Source organism: Acinonyx jubatus, chromosome B2 (assembly GCF_027475565.1).
Source record: "Acinonyx jubatus isolate Ajub_Pintada_27869175 chromosome B2, VMU_Ajub_asm_v1.0, whole genome shotgun sequence".
Lineage (NCBI taxonomy): Eukaryota > Metazoa > Chordata > Mammalia > Carnivora > Felidae > Acinonyx > Acinonyx jubatus.
The window spans coordinates 92610342-92629753 of NC_069385.1; the positions used below are offsets into that span (position 1 = coordinate 92610342).

The window sequence follows — 19412 nt, forward strand, 5'->3', positions numbered from 1 at the left end:
ATTCAGACTACAGTATGGTGGTAGTCTAGATACTTAGAGGAGGAAATGAAGTCAGAAAGTATAAAGGCTTTCATGATAATTTGTATAGTGGACAAACATACAACAAAGTGACCTACTTACTGTATTCTGTATATTAGGACATGTTACACACACATGTGCATAAACATGTTAACTGTTTATTGCACACTTGGCTATTAAAGTGGTATGATTGAGGGACGGCTGCATGGCTCAGTTTGTGGAGTGTCTGACTTTTGTTTTCAGCTCAGGTCAAGATCCCAGGATCGTGGGATCAAGCCCCTCATCAGGCTCCATACTGGGTGTGGATTCTGTAAGGGATTCTTACTCCCTTTATTTCTGACTATCTCCCTCGCTTACGCTTGCTCATTCTCTCTCTCAAATAAATAAATTAAATACATAAATACAATTTTTTAAAAACTGATACAATTCAATGAACAATTTTAAAATAGATTCTTTGAGGTGAAACAGTTGAATTAAAACCACAGTGAGATACCACCTCACACCTTTCAGAATAAACATTAACAACTTGGCAACAACAGATGTTGGCAAGGATGCAGAGAAAGAGGATCTCTTTTGCACTGCGGGTGGGAATGCAAACTGGTGCAGCCACTCTGGAAAACAGTATGGAGGTTCCTCAATAAACTAGAAATAGAACTACCTTACAACCCAGCAATTGCACTATTAGGTATTTATCCAAGGGATACAGGTATGCTGTTTCAGTGGGGTACATGCACCCCGATGTTTATAGCAGCACTATCAACAATAGCCAAAGTATGGAAAGAGCCCAAATTGTCCATCAATGGATGAATGTATAAAAAAGATATGGTATATATATACAGTGAAGTATTACTTGGCAATGAAAAAGAATGAAATCTTGCCATTTGCAACTATGTGGATGGAACTAGAGGGGATTATGCTAAGCCAAATTAGTCAGAGAAAGACAAATATCATATGACTTCACTCATATAAGGATTTTAAGATACAAAACAGATGAACATAAGGGAAGGGAAGTAAAAGTAATATAAAAACAGGGAGGGGGACAAAACACAAGAGACTCTTAAATATGGAGAATAAACAGAGGGTTGCTGGAGGGGTTGTGGGAGGGGGAGAAGGGCTAAATGGGTAAGGGGCATTAAGGAATCTACTCTTGAAATCATTGTTGCACTATATGCTAACTAACTTGGATGTAAATTAAAAAATAAATTAATTTAAAGAATAAAAAAATAAAAAACAGCAATAACTCATTTTAACTGTAATGGTAATATTTATTTAATCCAATTAGAAACAAATCAAAATGTTATAAATAATTTTTAAAAGCACAGATAAAAGGAATATGATACATTAATTTGTATCGCTAAATATTTGCTATCAGTAACTCGTATGTACATTGAATTTTTCTTGTGTAGTAGAAATATTAATTAAAAATAAATTACAAAGTGAAAACTAGAGGGGCACCTGGGTGACTCAGTCGGTTAAGCATCCAACTTCAGCTCAGGTCATCATTTCATGGTTAATGGGTTCGAGCCCCATGTCGAGCTGTCTATTGACAGCTCAGAGCCTGGAGCCTGCTTCAGGTTCTGTGTGTGTGTGTGTGTGTGTGTGTGTGTGTGTGTGTGTGTGTGTCTCTCTCTCTCTCTGGCCCTCGCCTGCACGTACTCTGTCTTTCTCTGTCTCTCAAATATGAATAAATGTTAAAAAATAGTTAATAAATTTTAAAAGGAGAGAAAACTAGACAGAGGGAGAAAAGAAAGATAATAATAGACGGATAAGCACTGTTTCATTTGAAGAAGTTTCTAGTGAGAATTTGAGCATCTAATCATTTCACAAACTGTTTTTTCTTCCCCTTAGGTTTTGGGGATTTTGCAAGAATAGGTCTCACTTTTTCTCTTAACTTCCACACCTGCTACTCACTACATGGTCCATGACTGGCTGGGTTTTGCTTTAACCACCTCTACTGAAATTATTGTCATCATGGTCAACAGTGATGGTTTAACTGCTAAAAATAAGTGAACATGTTTCAAGCCTCAGTTCCTTTTGTCTCTCCATAGCATTTCACATTCCTTTATTTTCCAAACACTTTATGCTTGATTTTCCATGTAATCCTCCCCAGGTTTTACTCTTGCCTTTTACTCTTTCTCTTCTGTCTTGCTCAAGTCATCATTTACCTCAACTTTCTCTGAAATCCGATACTCTCCAAAACTTTGCCCTTAACCCTGTTTCCTTTTACTCCCTATACGTAATTTCATATATTTTTATATCTTCACTCAGTTCTGCAAGGTCATTTCCTCAAAGGCAGATGTACTGACAGTTGTATCTGTCAGGGTCCAAACAGTTACAACAGCACAACATGTTACAGCAATTCAAGCAGGATTTATTTACCTGGTAACAGTAATACAAAGGGGGAATGGAGTGTGATCAGACCACAGAGATAGTGTAGAAACCCCAGGCAGGTAGCTGATAAGCTGTTACCACCCTTGGGCCCAAAAGGACAAAGGAAGGGGAAGATATGGAGGAGCAATGACTTCCATCAAGGGATTCAGCCAGCTTGACATGGCCTCAGAGAGGGAGATCCGCAGGGATAAATATTACCCTAACTTCAGTCTCCTGCTTCCCTCCCGACTCTGGCTAGGGTTCCTCATTGGGCCAAATAAACCAAAAGCCACAGAGCATAAGAGCCCTGTTGATGTAGTCAGATGGGTCAGTTCCCTGGACACAGACCAGAGTAGAACAAGCTGGAGAGTGAATCTAGAAGAGCAAACTGAAATATCTGGTACAGTGACATAGACTGAACATAGTATGTGCCTTTTTGTTATATTGATACATTTTAAATACACAGACATCAAACACACAGTTTTTCAAAACAATTTTTTTTAATGTTTATTTATTTTTGAGAGAGAGAGAGAGTGTGAGCCAGGGAGGGGCAGAGAGAGAGTGAGACACCGAATCTGAAGCAGGCTCCAGGCTCTGAGCTGTCAGCACGGAGCCCAACACGGGGTTTGAACCCACGAACCATGAGATCATGACATGAGCCGAAGTTGGACGCTTAACCGACTGAGCCACCCAGGCACCCCTACACACACTGGTTTTCAAACTAGCATATCCTGTGAAGTGTCATAAATCTTTTTAAATAATGGGATAGTATAATGCTTTTTAAATAATGAGAAAACAGGCACAATGATACAAAAACGAGGTTAGACAGAGAAGGCCAATAATTGTTCAATCAGGACCTCCTGGGAGCAGAACCATGATAAGTCACTAATTTCTAAAATCTAGCTTTCTTGTACCGATTCTCTAGAGAACAGAATCTGAATTAAAACTTTATGTTGAGTATAGTCACCAGAATGAGAGGAAAAGGGGAGTGAAGCAGAGAAGAATGAGGATAAATAGAGAGGTGTGCATTACTGAGGGGACCACAAATTTGTAACAGTCACAGTTCCGCCATGTGGGACATCTTTTTTTTTTTTAATATTTTTATTTTTGAGCCAGAGAGAGAGAGAGAGAGAACATGTGGGGAAGGGGCAAAGAGAGAGGGGACAGAGGATCCAAAGCAGGCTCTGCCCTGACAGCTTTGGTGCTGACAGCAGTGAGCCCACTGTGGGGCTCAGACCTACAAACCATGAGATCATGACCTGATCTGAAGTCGGATGTTCAATGGGTGGAGCCACACAACTGCCCCTGCCAAGTGGGACATCTTATGAGGGCTCATACAGGACATCATAACAATAGTCTCTGGGGGAGAAAGGAGATGAATATACTCACTGGCCCCCCTTTTTGCCCTTCTGTTGGGTAAAGTTCATCCCCTTCAGGGTTAATTCCCCTGAATTTACAAGTTGTCTCTCTGGCCACTCCATTTAGACTTGAAGGAAGCCAGAGTCTAGCTGGTTCTGGGCTCTGATCCAGTGGTCCCTCTGGATATGGTGTCATGTGAGGCATCATTCAGTGTAGACCTGAATGATACCTTCTTTAATGGAATGAGAGATGAAACACTGGTGCTCACCATGGTGGTCAGAAATCCTAAGGAAATATTTAGGACTGAAATTATTTGTGCTGATGGTTGTGGCATCAGCAGCTACCCAGGACCCTATCTATAGTGATATGAATAAGGCAATACTTTGTTAGCTGTTTTCATAAGAAAGCCGGTATATAAAATATAATGCCTATTTATGACTTACAATGAAAAATGTGACTTTGAGACACTTACATTTAAATCTAGGCATATCTTTCCACTTTGCATAAAACCTGCCAACACCTACAACAGTGTTTCTTAAGAGTTCCTGCTGTGTGTAATTAAAGGCTGAGAAGAGTAAACAGATACTCACAGATGTCTGCCTTACTCCAGTAGCAGAGGGCAAAGAAAATTTCATGAAAATGTAATGTTTTATCTTAAGCCTCACAAATATTAATTATTAAACTATTTAAATGATACATTAATTTGAGGAATATTGATGTTCCTGGAAACCCCTGTATTTACCTTATGGATTTTAGTACTTCCTGACATATTTGAAAGCATTGACTTGTAGAATAAAGTCCAGCCTTCTCAACATGATATGGAATGGTCTTTCTGATCAAGACCCTACACATTTATTCACCTATTTCACAAACACTGAATGTCATCACTATTCAAGAGACTGGACTCCACTGAAGAGGGAAGAAATTTATAAAATCCCTGAGCTTATAGTTCAGATTCTAGGGGAAAATACAAATAAATAAGCTATTACTGTATAAAGTGGTAACACTTCTGATAGAGGTATGGGGGCTAAATATATGGGATATGTGTCTAAAGTAGATTTGAGTGTCAGGCAAAGCTTCCTAGAAGAACCATATTCTAAGTTAAGAATTGAAATATAAATTGGCCTCAACCAGCTAAAGTTAGAACAAAGCATAAGAGAACAAATTGTTCAGAAACTGAGATTAAAGATGAGATACCTCCTGAGGCAGAACCACCTTGCCAATAGCTTTGAAAGCTATGGTAATCACATTAAAGTTGATACTGAGAGAAACAGGGAGTCTCTGAATATGCTAAGGGGAATAATGTGATCAGGTTCACATTTTAACATGATCACCCTCTTTGCATTGTGGTGAATGAATTGACAGAATCATGACTGAAGGCAAGGAAGCCAAATGGATTGTTTTTGCAATCACTTGGGCAAGAAGTGGTGATAGTAAAAAGAGGACTTAGTTTTGAGGTACATACTGATGAATTGAATAGACCCTGGTAATGGAATGTATGTGTGATCTGAGGAAAAGGGAGTAGGAAGGATTATGTTCAAGCTTCTAATTTGACTTTGGGCCATGTGGGAGAGCCAGGAAAGGGAAGGAAGTTTAAGGGACAGAGCAAGTAAGAGCCCATGTACCTGTGGGACTTCCGCAGGGAGTCGCAGGCTTGCATGTTTGGCTCTGATCTGAAACTCTAAAGAGAAGTTGGGACTTTTCAACATCTATAAGACAGTCTGTTCAAAAGCTGACATTTAAGAATATTCCATTTATAATCCCATCACAATTTATATTTACTTCCACATCCATTCTCTGTAATTAGAAAAAATTTCCAACTATATCAATAATGGAAATATTTCACACTTTTCTACATGTTGTTTCTTCAGCCTAGGATAGATAACCTTTGCTATCTGGGAATCACTTCTCCATACTTCAGGATTCAGATCAATTGACCTCTCTGTGAAGCCTTCTTAAATTCTTGATATGGTCTTAATTTCTTCCTTCTATGTATTGTCATAGCACCTTTTTCCATTTGAAACTTGTCCTGACTTCCTTATTTGGCTTTCATTCTGACTCACTTCACTGAAGCTTTTCGACTAGAAAAGAAGTAACAACTATGATAAATTAGTTCTGTATGATTTTTCTTGCATTGTGCCTCCGTATTGGTGCCACATTGTTCTCCTTCAAAGTGAATCCCTCTTGGCATTCCTGAGATACTTTAATATACTCAATTAAATAAGATTGCCCACATGTCAGATGCAGCCCGAGTTTATTGTTGGTTATTAACCACAGCTATGCAATAATTCTCTGAGACCCGTTTATTCTTACCTTGAATAGTACTGGTAGTTCTCTGAAATATAGTGTTAAAATTCATAGAGATTATGGAGTTGAGCCACCGTAAAGGTTATTAAACATATCTACCTTAAGATAAGCTGAAACATTATAAATATTTTAAGGCAATTCGTTTGAATGTATAAGAAGTGATGATTCATGGGCAGACTGTCTCTACTGTCTTGAGGACATTGCTGGTTAAAGCCAATGGCCCAGCTTTCACAGACAAGCCATTAATAGATGTTCATATTCGACAAGGCTAAATCCATTGCTTCAGTAATATAATATTGAGAGTTTAAGAACAAGATGAGATAGACAATGTTGCTTCAATATCCGCAAGTATCCTTTGCTTCAGCACCTTTTGATATGCTTATTTATTTTCTGAGGTCATCTAGTGTATTTTTGAAAAAGATTAATATACAAAAATAACATTCTTTTCTATTCCAAGGTTTATATAAAGAAAAATAGTATGGCAAACATTTCTAAAAACAATGAAAGGGCTCTATTTGGATCTTTCCTTAGAACTTAAACGGAAATTGATTTAGGGTGTGAGTACCTGAGCTTGTTCTTTGTAATACAGTAGAATTTTAAGGAATGATTTTACATTTGGATTCGAGTTTAATTTTTGTGTGCATACTTTAAGATTCCCAAACTAATATATCAGGTTCTTCACAGTAGTGAGAAACCAATGACTACCTTTTAATGTAAGCCACCACATTTTTGAAAGTAAAACTATTGTGTCTAGTATTTTTCTGTAGCCTTTTGAATTTTGAAATGAACAGTTTTTTCTACATTGCTTTAGCTGTTTGTGGCTCTCTTGTATTAGGGCTAATAGGTTAAAATAAACCTCTTAAATCATTCTCCTGATATAATAAGGCATTTGTAATAGCCATATGGTTTTCTCTTTAGAGAAATGATTATATCCCTTGGCTACATTGCCTGCAGTTCTGCTATAGCTGCCCCCTGGCAAATGATGATATTGAGGGTTGTGATTTCGTGACCCAACTGAGCAAGAATATAATGAAATGGATCACCATTTACTTGTAAAGGATACATTTTACTGATTTTTCACACAAAGTGGTGATATAAGTTCATGTGCTCAAGTTTCTTCTCCCAAATTGCCAAAGAAATACTTTTTAAGTGGAAAAAAAATCAGTTCTGGAAAAAGGAGATAGATACTACCTTTTATGTAAGAAATCATCCCATTAGATCAAGATTGAGACCACTTGTGCCCAGCATGAAATTTATATCTTCCATATCACTAAATGGTAATTGTTCCTTAGTTACCTAAACCCAAAATCTGAGATTCACCTATGCTTTTTCATCTTTCTCTCTGAACTACCTATTCACTACTTCACTTCCAGATCTGCCCTCCATCTTTTTCCACCCTGCTTGGTACCCTGGGAGGCTGACATCTATGGGCCACAACCACCCAGCTCCCTTTGGCCTCTGACTTTCAGTTTGGCCAAAGAGATGGCAGGACATTGAAGGAATAGAAAGAGGAAGAGGTCAAGTTATTCTGTTTTCTCTCAGCTGCATATAAATTTGTGGTGGCTGCATTCTTTACTCCAAGACCACAGCTCTTCTCAAGTGCCCCTTCTTCTGTACGTCCATCTTTGTCCACAGCACAGAAAGTACTTCATTTTCTTGCCCATTCAGGTTCAATGACAGTGACAGATTTGTTTCTTGGGACACTTTTCAATCACTTGTTGATTCTCTTAAGCTTTTCCAACTTGAAAATAGTCTCTTCATTAAACTCACTTGTTACTCTTTCTGAATGTGCATCTGTTTTCTGACAGTCCCTGACTGATGCATACCTCATATGTGAAATTGATCACAAAGTCATTTCGGAAACCAAATGTGACTTTGTTACAGAGTTAACATTTGTTAAGTAGAGCCCCACATGTTACATGGTGAGCCGTGGTTCAACAGAAGACCACATTGGAATAGAAATAAAGAAGTTTATTTTTCACACATTCTGGAGGAAGTAACCATCATGCCTTGAGGAGTCATGCCAGAGGTCAAAGCAGGGTTCAAGCAGAGAGAGAGGAAGAGGATCTGAAATAAATGCCTTATTAGGGTCTGTAGCAGGAATGCTTTGGGGTTCCTAGACCAAAGCTAGATGGGTCAGTTCAAACCAAAAGGAACAGGATTTTGGTAAGCTCCATGGGGATCTTACCCAGGTGGCACATGAGGATAAGTCAGGGGGAGGTGGGGGAGACTGCTTATCACAAAGGCAGTAGGGAAGTCATATTAGGAACTTACATTTACTTGTGACTCTGCCAACTGTTACCTAGGGCATGCACTCATGGGAATGACTTATGCCACTTCAAGGACTTTGTGGGCTGCTTGACCACAAAATGGATGCCAAGGCAACAATATTATAGAATAATTTAACTAAACTCTCAATAACAAATCCTTCTGAAATGCTATCACTTCACTATACCCCCAATAACATACTCTTAGTTCAAGTTCCAATCTGATTATTTTTATTCCTATAATACTTGAATTACTTCTGGCTACTATTCCCTCACAAACTATTCTTCACATTAAAACCAGAAAGGTAGCTCAAAACAGATATGGATTATTGATTTCCTGCTTAAAACGTTCATGGCTTCACATTGCCTTTAAATATGGCCAACAAATCTCCCCATAATCCAGCCCCTGCCTGTCTCCCAAGACTCACCTGTTGGTGTTTGCATGCGTGTGCTTCTTTGCCTACAGGCTTCTTTGCCCACAGGCTTCTTTGCCCATCCTTCTCTAGCCAACTGCTGTTTTTTTTAAGACTCAGCTATAAACCTCATGAAGGAGCCTTTCTGATAGCCTTTGCTCTACTCTTACCGTAACAGCTGTCTATAACACTGCCATCAGTACATCTGTTTGTCCCCTGCCAGGAATAAAAAATTTGAAAAGTTTTAGTTCAAGGTTCAAACTATATGGGTTCAAATCCATATGTTTGCCTATGATATTGAGCAAGTTTATTAAGTGTGTACCTCTGTTTTCTCATCTGTAAATTTAGGAAAATAAAAATGGTCACTTTTTGTATTGTGAGAATAAAATTATGTTAGCACATTTGCAACATTTGAGCAGTGCTGAGTTTAGTTAGCACTTAATGCATTATGCAGTCTTGCATTGCTCAATTTTTTTTTCTCAACCCCATAAGATGGAAAGCTTATAAATAGGAGGGCCTCGGTTCTACTACTGAGCATATTTAGTGAGTTTCTGGTGCATAGAGAGAATTCCATAAGTCCTTTTAGGTTGAATAAATGAATGAATGATGTGCAGTGAATTCTGGATTAATTGACATGTCGTTTCTCTTGACCCATCTTTTTTTTTTTTTTTTTTTTTTTCAAATCCTGGCTGGCAATGTCTAGATCTAGATTCTTTAAAGGAGTTCTTTTTATGAAATAAATACTCTGGGGTTCCTATGAATGTGAGAAAGTTATTCTCTCATTTTAAGACTAGAAGACAAATTTGCATTTGTTTTTGCCAGTGCACATGTTCTTATAGCTGGAGTTAAGTATGTGACTTTAATCATGACATATTGATTGTTAACTTTCCTGTCTCTGATTTGGATGCACTTTCCAGGTAATAAGTAATAATACATTTTCAATCCCGACTGATATTTTAGTATATTCTTCTTTCCTGTATGTTTTATGCTAACTTGGAAGTATTCCAGAGTAATATCTCTCCATAAAGGAAAGGTAATTAATATAATAAATGTTTCCATTTGACATAAAGGACCTACTAAAAATGCTGCATATTTTTATATTCCTTATTGTCAATATTGTCAATAGTGGAAAGATATTCAGACTTCAGTGATTTACAAAACTAAATGTAGCCATTTAGTGAAAATGTTCTTTTAGTAAAAAATACTGTTTTTATAAGTATGTTATTTTAAATTTAATTTGCTCTTAAAAATCTAAATAATACAAGCATTAGATTGTGAATTTGTAGATTTCTTTAAGGATCCATGATGTAGAGTTCAGTATCCATAATGATCCATTAAATTTTATATTTAAAAATGATTTGTTTCTTTTTATGCCACACCTCAGAATGTATCTATGGATTAGAAAATTTATAAAATCAAAAAATATATCTTTAGCAATTATTATATATCAGAACTGATATAGCTAAGTAAGTAAATAAAGTTGCTTTAAGATTTTAAGCCCTAAAAAGAGAAATAATCATAGAATAACAATTAAGTGTTCGATGGTACAAATATACAAAATAATATTAAGCATTTTCTAAGAATTATAAGCTGTACACCCATATCTAAGTCTACTCCTATAAAGAATATATGGAGAACTACAAAAACTTAAAGATACACACACATATTCACATGCAACATTCATATATATTAGTGTTGAAAAAAATAAAGTGTTCATTTAACAGGCGTGTATTTTGAGAAGTTCCTGGAAAATTAAAGAAAAATAAAATGGTGACTTCCATTTTGGGTAATGTAGTGGCTGAAAAACATTCCAACTATAAGTCAGACGTAAAATATAGGCTAAAGTAGAGCCTATATTAAATAGGCTCTTTAAATATTAAAATAATTTTAATAAATTATTAAAATACCAAACTAATGAGAAAAATCCTTACCACCCCCCCCCCAAAAAAAAAATGAAAGGAAAAAAAAAACTCTGACAAAAATTTTCCTGACTGTGCATTAGCTTTAGGTAGGAGGGAAAAAATCTTCCCCAATTATGTATAATACTGTAATTGAAGAAACTCTGTGTTCTTTTTCTCTTGGGGGAAATATTTTATATCTTTTAGAACCATGTATTTTGGAGTATGATTCAAGTACAAAATGCTCTTATTGCAAATAAATAATAGTAACTTTAACTGAGGGTACTCATTTAAATTAAAGCATATCAGAGAGGAAGGAGGTGGGATTGAGTGACATAGGTGAAGGGGAATTAAGAGTACACTTATCATGAGGAGCCTGAGTAATGTTGTGTAGAATTGTTGAATCACTATATTGTATACCTGAAACTAATTTAACACTGCATGTTAACCATACTGGAATTAAAATTTAAAACTTAATAAAAATTTAAAAAAACTATAACAACAAACCAGCTCACTATGGAGGTTTGTGATCCAAACCTGTATATCATTAACTTATTCAAAATATTTGTTGACTTGGTTCCAGGGATTATACTATAAATGAGCCACTTCCTATTTATTTAAAAGTCTTAAAGAAAAATTTATTTTTTAGTGTTTCCAGGTTGAAATTGCCCTCATGGAATGAACAAAGCAAATATAAGTCCTCTAAGAAATGCCTTACACTAAGGCCTCAAAGTATTCTCACAGATATAGTTCCAAAGATTATGAGTTTACAGTGAAAATATTATAAGACATTTGAAAGGGAATAAAAATCACCCTGAGAGATGAGACAGCAGAAAGAAGAGGAGGTGACTTGGATCTGCAAAGACCAGATGTTATTATTACCAGATACAGAATAAAAAAATTTATGCTTGATTTTTTTAAGAAGTAAAAGAGTGAAGTTAGAGTATGAGTAAAGAAAAAGATACCATGAAAACTGAACAGAGAGCTTTTAACACAAGTAAATAGAAGTGTAAAAAGTGAAAAAATAATAATTTAAATTGAAAAATTGACAAGTTAAACAGCAATTAGAGCTATAAAGAGGGGCGCCTGGGTAGCTCTGTCAGTTAAACATCCAACTCTTGATTTCAGCTCAGATCATGATATCATGGTTCATGAGTTCAAACCCTGCAGTAGGAACACAGCAGTTGGAGCCCTGCACTGGTCAGTGCAGAGTCTGTTTTGAGATTCTCTCTGCCCCTCCCTGGCACATGCTCGCGTGCTCTCTCTCTCTCTCTCTCTCAAAATAAATAAATAAAGAGCTGTGATGATAAATAATGAATGGAATAATATATCTGAAGAAACTATTATGAATTGAGAGAGATGTTGCAAAAGGAGCTGAAGACATGGAAGATAAAATGAGAACATTTTATTTCATCTAATGTTTTAATAGAAGAATTTAAAATGAATGTGGGAAAGCTATCATTTTTCCAGAATATGTGAAAAGCATAGATGCTTCATATAGAAAATCTCCCCAGAAAAAAACTAAGCTAGATGAATAAAAATAATTCTATATCTCAACATATCACAGTGGAAAAACTGGAAAGAAAAAGACCAAAAAGAACATTTTGAAGGTATTCAGAGAAGAGAAACAAGTTTTCTACAATAAAAGGATAATTGCATGTAGCAAATTAATTGTCAACAGGAATAACAGGAGACGGAAAACTGAAAACACTACAAAATTCTCAGAAAGACCAGGAAATCTTATTTGAAAAGACATGGACTAGAGCAGTATCTGTCATATATAATTATCTCCTATAAATTGAAGTAAAAATACTGAAAAATATTTTATTTTTTATTTATTTTTTTTTTCAACGCTTATTTATTTTTGGGACAGAGAGAGACAGAGCATGGACGGGGGAGGGGCAGAGAGAGAGGGAGACACAGAATCGGAAACAGGCTCCAGGCTCTGAGCCATCAGCCCAGAGCCTGACGCGGGGCTCGAACTCACGGACCGCGAGATCGCGACCTGGCTGAAGTCGGACGCTTAACCGACTGCGCCACCCAGGCGCCCCTGAAAAATATTTTAAAAGTTATATAAGATGTGGTTAGAACATACTTGTATTGGACATACATTAAAGCACTGGAGGCAGGCAAAACCAAAAAGTGAGATGGAACCAAATCACAGAAGAACGTGTATTTCAATTGGAATAATTTTTGGTATGAGAGTAATAAGAACAAGAACAGTGAGAAGGATGAATCACAGAAAAACAGGAACTAAAGTCAGATACTGAAAAGAAAATACAAATGTAGAAGAACTGACAGAAGGTAGAAAAGATATTTTACTAGTTTTTTTAAAAGGAGGGGGGCGTAGAATTTCAGATGTGGAAAGGAAGAAAAGGAAAGAAATCCAACATTTCTGCTATTTGACTGATTTGGCATATTGGCAGAAAGCATTGATTTAATTCCCATGCAGGGTTGGACTCGGGAATCAAGATCAGGACAGCTTGCACCTTCTCTGTGATCAGGAACAATCCTCAGTAGGGCTGACATGGGAAAAGAAAATCATAACCAATCAGTGAGAGTACAGCTCTTCAAAATTACCCACCCTGTATATTGAGGGACAGCAGCGGCTTGGAATGCCTTGGGGTACTATTCTGCTTAACACACAGCAATTCTGCGAACTTCGATTATGTGAGAATGCTTGTGATCTAAGGAACCTTATCTATGAATATGTAAGAGCTAAAACATACAAGATTGTGAGAATGAGAAATGTATTTCTTTAGTGAGAAAAATTGGGACAATGTGAAAACAAGATCTTTTAAAATCCCACTATTATGTTAATAGTGAATGAATTTACTTGTGCTTTAAATGTGAAATATTGGGGCATCTGTGTGGCTTAGTTGGTTAAGCAAGCATCTGACTTCTGTTCAGGTCATGATCTCACAGTTCGTGAGTTTGAGCTCCATGTCAGGCTCTGTGCTGACAGCTCAGAGCCTGGATCCTGCTTGGGATTCTCTCTCTCTCTCTTTCTCTCTCTCTCTCTCTCTCTCTCTCTCTGCCCCTCCCCACTTGTGCTTGTTCTCTCTCTCTCTCAAAAATAAACTTTAGGAAAAAATAAAATAAAATGTTAAATATTGCATTTGTTATTAGGATATGATTATTCTATTGCATAATGTTATGTGAAAAAAAGAAGAGTAATAATACCTGGGATTCGTGTTTTCTGATCAATTCTTCCAGGTATAATTTTTGTTTGATATTTAATTTTTGTCTTGAATGGCAAATGAGAATTTTATAAGTACTAACAGTAATTTTACATATTTCCTCTTTTAATGTAGTTATGGTAATTAAATACATCTTAAATAGCAAACATTTTTCTGTGTTTTGCTTTCAGAAAGAATTCACTATTAGATCAAACTAAAGACAAGACAACATGAATTTTGAAGCTAGTAGACAATGCTGATAATTTAAATAAAATTTTGAAGGCATTTTTCAGTATGTTTCAAGCTCTATTTGATAGCATGATGTTCTCATGATTTTGGTAGAGCAGAAATTAAATTCTTTGAGTTTATTCCTATTTGCCACCACCACTAAAACATGACTAGATGTTGACAGTTATGCTAAATGGGAACTGAGGGCCTGACCACTAAGAAACTCCACAGAAATAGTATAATTTTAGGGAAGACAAAATATAAAATTAGGTTATGTTGATGTTTGCACACCTCTCAATCTACTAAAATTCATTGACTCTTGTACTTAAAATGGGTATCCTCTGCAAAGTATATCTATATACCTATTAAAATAAATGTATGACCCAGATATTAGAGGAAAAACTTGAAACAGCTTAAATATATTAATTCCAAACTGATAGAAGCAATAATGTATAGTTAAACAGTATAACACTTTGCAACTTAAAAAGGAAAATGAAGAACTGTACCTACTGATAGGGCAGCATGCTAAGAATTATTTTTAGGTGAAAAAGTAAAGAGCAGATGAGCATATCCTAGTAGGTGAAAAGATAAAGTAGAAGGGAGTATGTATGTTTATACAACTATTCTCATTTTTAAAAAACAGTATACATATTATTTGTACATCAAGTATATGTCTTTTATTGCCTAGATTATTTTCCCACTTTAAAAATTTAATTATAATGATTTTTGAAGATTTCTTTCCCCCTATACTGTTAAGAGCCACAAACTCAAGACTCCTCTGGCTAAGTTTTTCTTTTTAATACTTCCTCGTAATTCCAAAAATCCTGCTTCTCTGCTTATGAAGCAGGGTTCATAATTTTGAGTGAGTCCATTCTTTCTTCTAAGAAATTGAGGCCAGACAAATATATGCTAAACAGTGATAAAGTCAACTAACAAGTAAAATCCCTCAGGCTGAAACAATGTGAATTGCTTGCTGCCTGCCAGGCAAATGATTTTGTAGAACTTTCTGGAAATGAGAGAATGGCAGGAATGAGACAATGAGTGGAGGGTCTTCCTTTCTTCCACCCAGAACTCCCACAACATGATTAGTAATCACTGTCATATCAAGGTGCCTTTCTCTAAGGATCAGGCTTGATTTTGAGTAAAATTAGCATTTCATTCAATCATTAATTCATTCAGAAAAAGGTCTTTAGAGATTACTGCTTGTTATACCAATGACTGGTTCATCACTATATCCTTGTCCAGAGATACCCAAGAGACAATCCAGCAGATTCTTTATACTTATTATTTTAGACTGATAGTAATAAGAAAGGCAATGAAGTTTTACAATATTATTGGTTTAAAAGTGTTGAAAACCCTGAATCCTGATTTATTTGTAAGCTTTCATATAGTCATGATTTTTAGAATGAAAGCAATTACAAATTTAATGCTCCTTTTGTACATTACTAATTATATCAGTATGACTATCATCTAATTGTATTTAATGTCCATGTTTATTTATGTTTAACCTATTTTACATAAAGTAAAAAGTTAAAATGTTATCAGAAGAAATTTTTGTTTCTTTTTAAATCTATTAAAATTGAATAAAGTTTACTTTAATTCTAAAATAGGTGAGGTTATGACATAATTTATAATGTAAGAAAAGAAAAACACTGAAAGTGAAGGGCTGTTAATAGTGATATATCAAATACCAAATTTGACCTTAAAAACAGAATATGTTAAATTAATGCTGTTTTCAAAATTTGATTTATGGCCCTGCTGTTTTAATTGATGGATCAATTAACAGTAATTATTTTTGTATAATCAGCTAGCAGCTGAAATGTGCAACATATTGATTTTTTCAGGTGAGACATAGACTCCCTTAGCAGCTACTGTAGAAGAAAGAAGTAGTGATATTTAATTCAGTCTAATTTATTCCTGAAAGAGATAATTGACTGCAGTTCATGAAGTCTATAGAAGAGATAGATTAAATGGTGAAATCATTCAGAAACAATGAAATAAAAATTAAATTAGAATACGGAATACTGAGTAATAAATCCCATGAACTTCAAATTAGCATTGCTTAATGGAAGTTACTTTAAAGGGACAAATTTATACTATGAGTACAAATGGGGAGAATTATGCTAATCTAACAGAATGAAATCTGAGAAAGTTGATTGCAAGATTGCATCAGAAGTGTTAGAATTTATGTTATTTATAAAACCAAACATGGTGTGTAATGGAGTTATGAAATGGACCCTAAATATAAACTTATTTTCACTTGCTATTTTTCTTGTTGGTACTGTGGTACATTGGATGTTTACAAAAATTATTCAAATTAGTTTATAAAATATTTCTTGAAAAGTCTACTTGAGGATTATCATTGTTGTTAGGGATAACATGAAGAAATGAGCAGAGATGATCCATCCATTCTTTGTGGACATTGAGGAGAGAGAAGACAGTTTGGCTTCATCAAAAATACAAATATATGGTTACAACCTGTGATAAACATCATAAGTAGAAATTTCAGGTTGCAAGAGCATTGTAAAACAAAAGAAATGACCTGCCAATTAATATTATTTTGGTTTTGGTAAAATGTTTTAATAAACTATCTATTTCATTTTCTTCAGCTTTTTTATTCCAATAAATTGACATGGTAATAGACAGGAATGCAAAAATGACTGAGTCTCTAAACGTCAGTCTGAAGATAACTTTTGAACGGACTTCTTTTGCCAAAGTTTTATCTTTATGACAATGTACAAAATAAAAATTTACTCAGATAGTTAAGCTGTTGTTTATTTGTTATTGCAGGAAGATTTTCTTATATTAAAAAGATAATTCTCCTAGTGATTTTTATTAAATGAAAATTCCAAAAGCACTACTTCCAAACAGTAATGCAACACTCAGGAGCACTCTGAAGACATCAATTCATTTGTTTACTATGAATAAGGAATTCTGCCAAAATGAGGAATTTGTGTGTGGGGGGAAGGTAGAAAAACAATGACCAATGTACAGCCTGTAGCTCTACCTAAAATTAAAAAATGTACTCCAAGCCAGTGGAAAATATTCCAGCAGTGGTACATTGACATACGGAATTTTAAAGATGAAAGAAATACCAATTTCATCTTAAGGACCAATGAAGAAGGAAGGCTATCTAGAGGAAATAAGATAGATTTTGACTTGGCACTTTAGGTGAAACTTAGATAGCAAGAGAGGAGCAACAATGCGTAGAAAGTAGTTCAACAAACTGCCTAAATTCAGAACGTTCGGAGTTTTGAAGGAATAGTAATCTCATTGGGTATGAGTGAAGTTAAGGTATTTATTAGGAATCATGATAAAGTGAGCTGGAAAACAAAGAAGAATTCCATTACCAAGAGGCTTTGAATATAAAAGTAAGGAACTTCAACTTAATTCAAAGGGATTTTGTTGTTGTTTCATTATTTATTAAGGAAGAAAAAAATTAAACTGGTAGTAAAATTTGTGGGAAAAAAATTTAAGAGAATCACTTGCAGGCATTTCTAAGGTACCTCTTGGGTAACTCTTGAATGCAAGTCACTTTGAGGAATACACATTTCTAGTAATCAACCTAGAAATAATTCAAGTGCAAGCGGTTTTACCATTAAAATGTAACATGGCCTCATTTTTTTTTTTAACTTAGGTTCATGAGGGTTAAAATAGTCAAAGTAGAGCTATACTTAGCCACATTCTGATTCTTTTATGTAAGAAAACAATTAGGCTTATGGAGGCTGATACATTCAGGTTTCTTAAGTACTTAGAAGAAATTAATTTAGCTTCTCAGAACCACATAGATGGACTATAGCTCTGTGATCCACCTGAGGTCACATTCTAGAGCTCAGGCATTTTCAACATTTGTAAATCCCACAACTGGAAACCAAACATGATAATTCTCTTTACCCTAGGTTAAACCGCTGATACGTGTTGTTTTTATTTTATCTTATTTTAAACCAGAGTTTCTGTTACTTCTGTTTAAGTTCATGTACTTTTACTTATATTGTGTTTTCTGATCTTGTTATAAATCTAGATCCCAGGATTCCACTCTGTCTACAGTGTCTTCTGTTGCTCCTTCTAGTGCAACAGAAGGGGTTGACTCCACGTGGACCTCCCTCGGCACCCCTCCTGTAGCGCCACCCGTGTGCCAGGAGAACCTGTGTTACAATGGAGGCACTTGTCATCCTGTCTCCCTCTCCAGCGGTACCTTCTCATTCCACTGTGACTGTCCGCTACATTTTACTGGCCGTTTCTGTGAACAAGGTAATCGATCTTCATTTGTTTTTAAAAAGTTCTCTAGAGGTGACAAGAGAATTACAACCTTATAGTAAGCATGTTGACAGAAACAAGAAACATCTGTATAATTTTATTTAAAAACGAATTATGATAGAACACTTTTGGTTCAGCATTGTAGAAGCAAACCTAAGATTTTATTTTCTCCATTAGGATTGCCGTTCAAAATATATTTTCAGCTGCCACAAAAAATAAGAGTTTAGGTGGAAATGTAGTGTTCTTTATGTAGTTTGTTCTAAAATTATGGTGTGTCCATCTTTTGTCAGCATAGAAACAATTAGGTTCTATTGTATACTATTTTTATTGCTTAATTATTAATCACATCAGTGTTTTTTTGTATTTCGTAAGCAGATCCCCATATTTAAATTATTTTGTTAAGATTGGTTATTTTTTTGATACTTAAGAACATGGTTTTAGCATTAATGGAGCTGTTTATGAATCAAAAGAGAATTTCCCTATTGCAAACATCTAATGGCCTCCTAAGAGTCACTCAGTTAATTAAAGCAGTGATGGGCAATTAGAGCCAGAAACGCCCTGGGCAGATTACAAAGGCATTAGGTCATGATGCATGTCCTTACACTAATAGCTGAAAAGTGACATTGTTTTCTATGTGAAATTAATCACTGGTTCTAAATTGAGGAGGTGAGGATGGGGATTACTATTGGATAGTGATTCATATGGCAGAGAATTTCATTATTTGTCCAAGATTGTGTTTAAATCCTTTTTCAACACCAAAATGTGAGACCTCTGGAAACAAACTCATAGGCACATATATGTTATTCAGCTCTTCTTGCCAAATGACCCTGTGTGACTGTTACGTGTTAATATTCAGCCAAGTAAGCAAGTAAATATAGTTAAAAGCAAAAAAAAATGGAAACATGGTCTATTTTCAGTCTTATTGTATAAATAATATGTATCCTTAAAGTCTATTTTTTAACTGTAAAATGCTTTTGAAAACATCACTTTGCTTGATTTTTGAGTGAATATTTCATATGTCTGCAAAATGAGACTTGCCAATTCTGCTACAGTATGAAACCATTTATACTACATTCTGTAAGTAGAGTTCTAGGAACATAATTTGGACTGTAAAGC

The 19412-nt window shown here is 35.3% G+C and overlaps 1 protein-coding gene across 1 annotated transcript in view; it reads left to right on the top strand.

Annotated features, from left to right (window-relative positions):
* EYS (eyes shut homolog) overlaps window positions 1-19412 on the top strand; it is a 1591614-nt gene that overhangs the window by 1125286 nt on the left and 446916 nt on the right. Inside the window, exon 29 of the mRNA XM_053222617.1 lies at window positions 18061-18290. Coding sequence (XP_053078592.1) covers window positions 18061-18290 — 230 coding nt within the window. The remainder of the gene's footprint in view (window positions 1-18060; window positions 18291-19412) is intronic.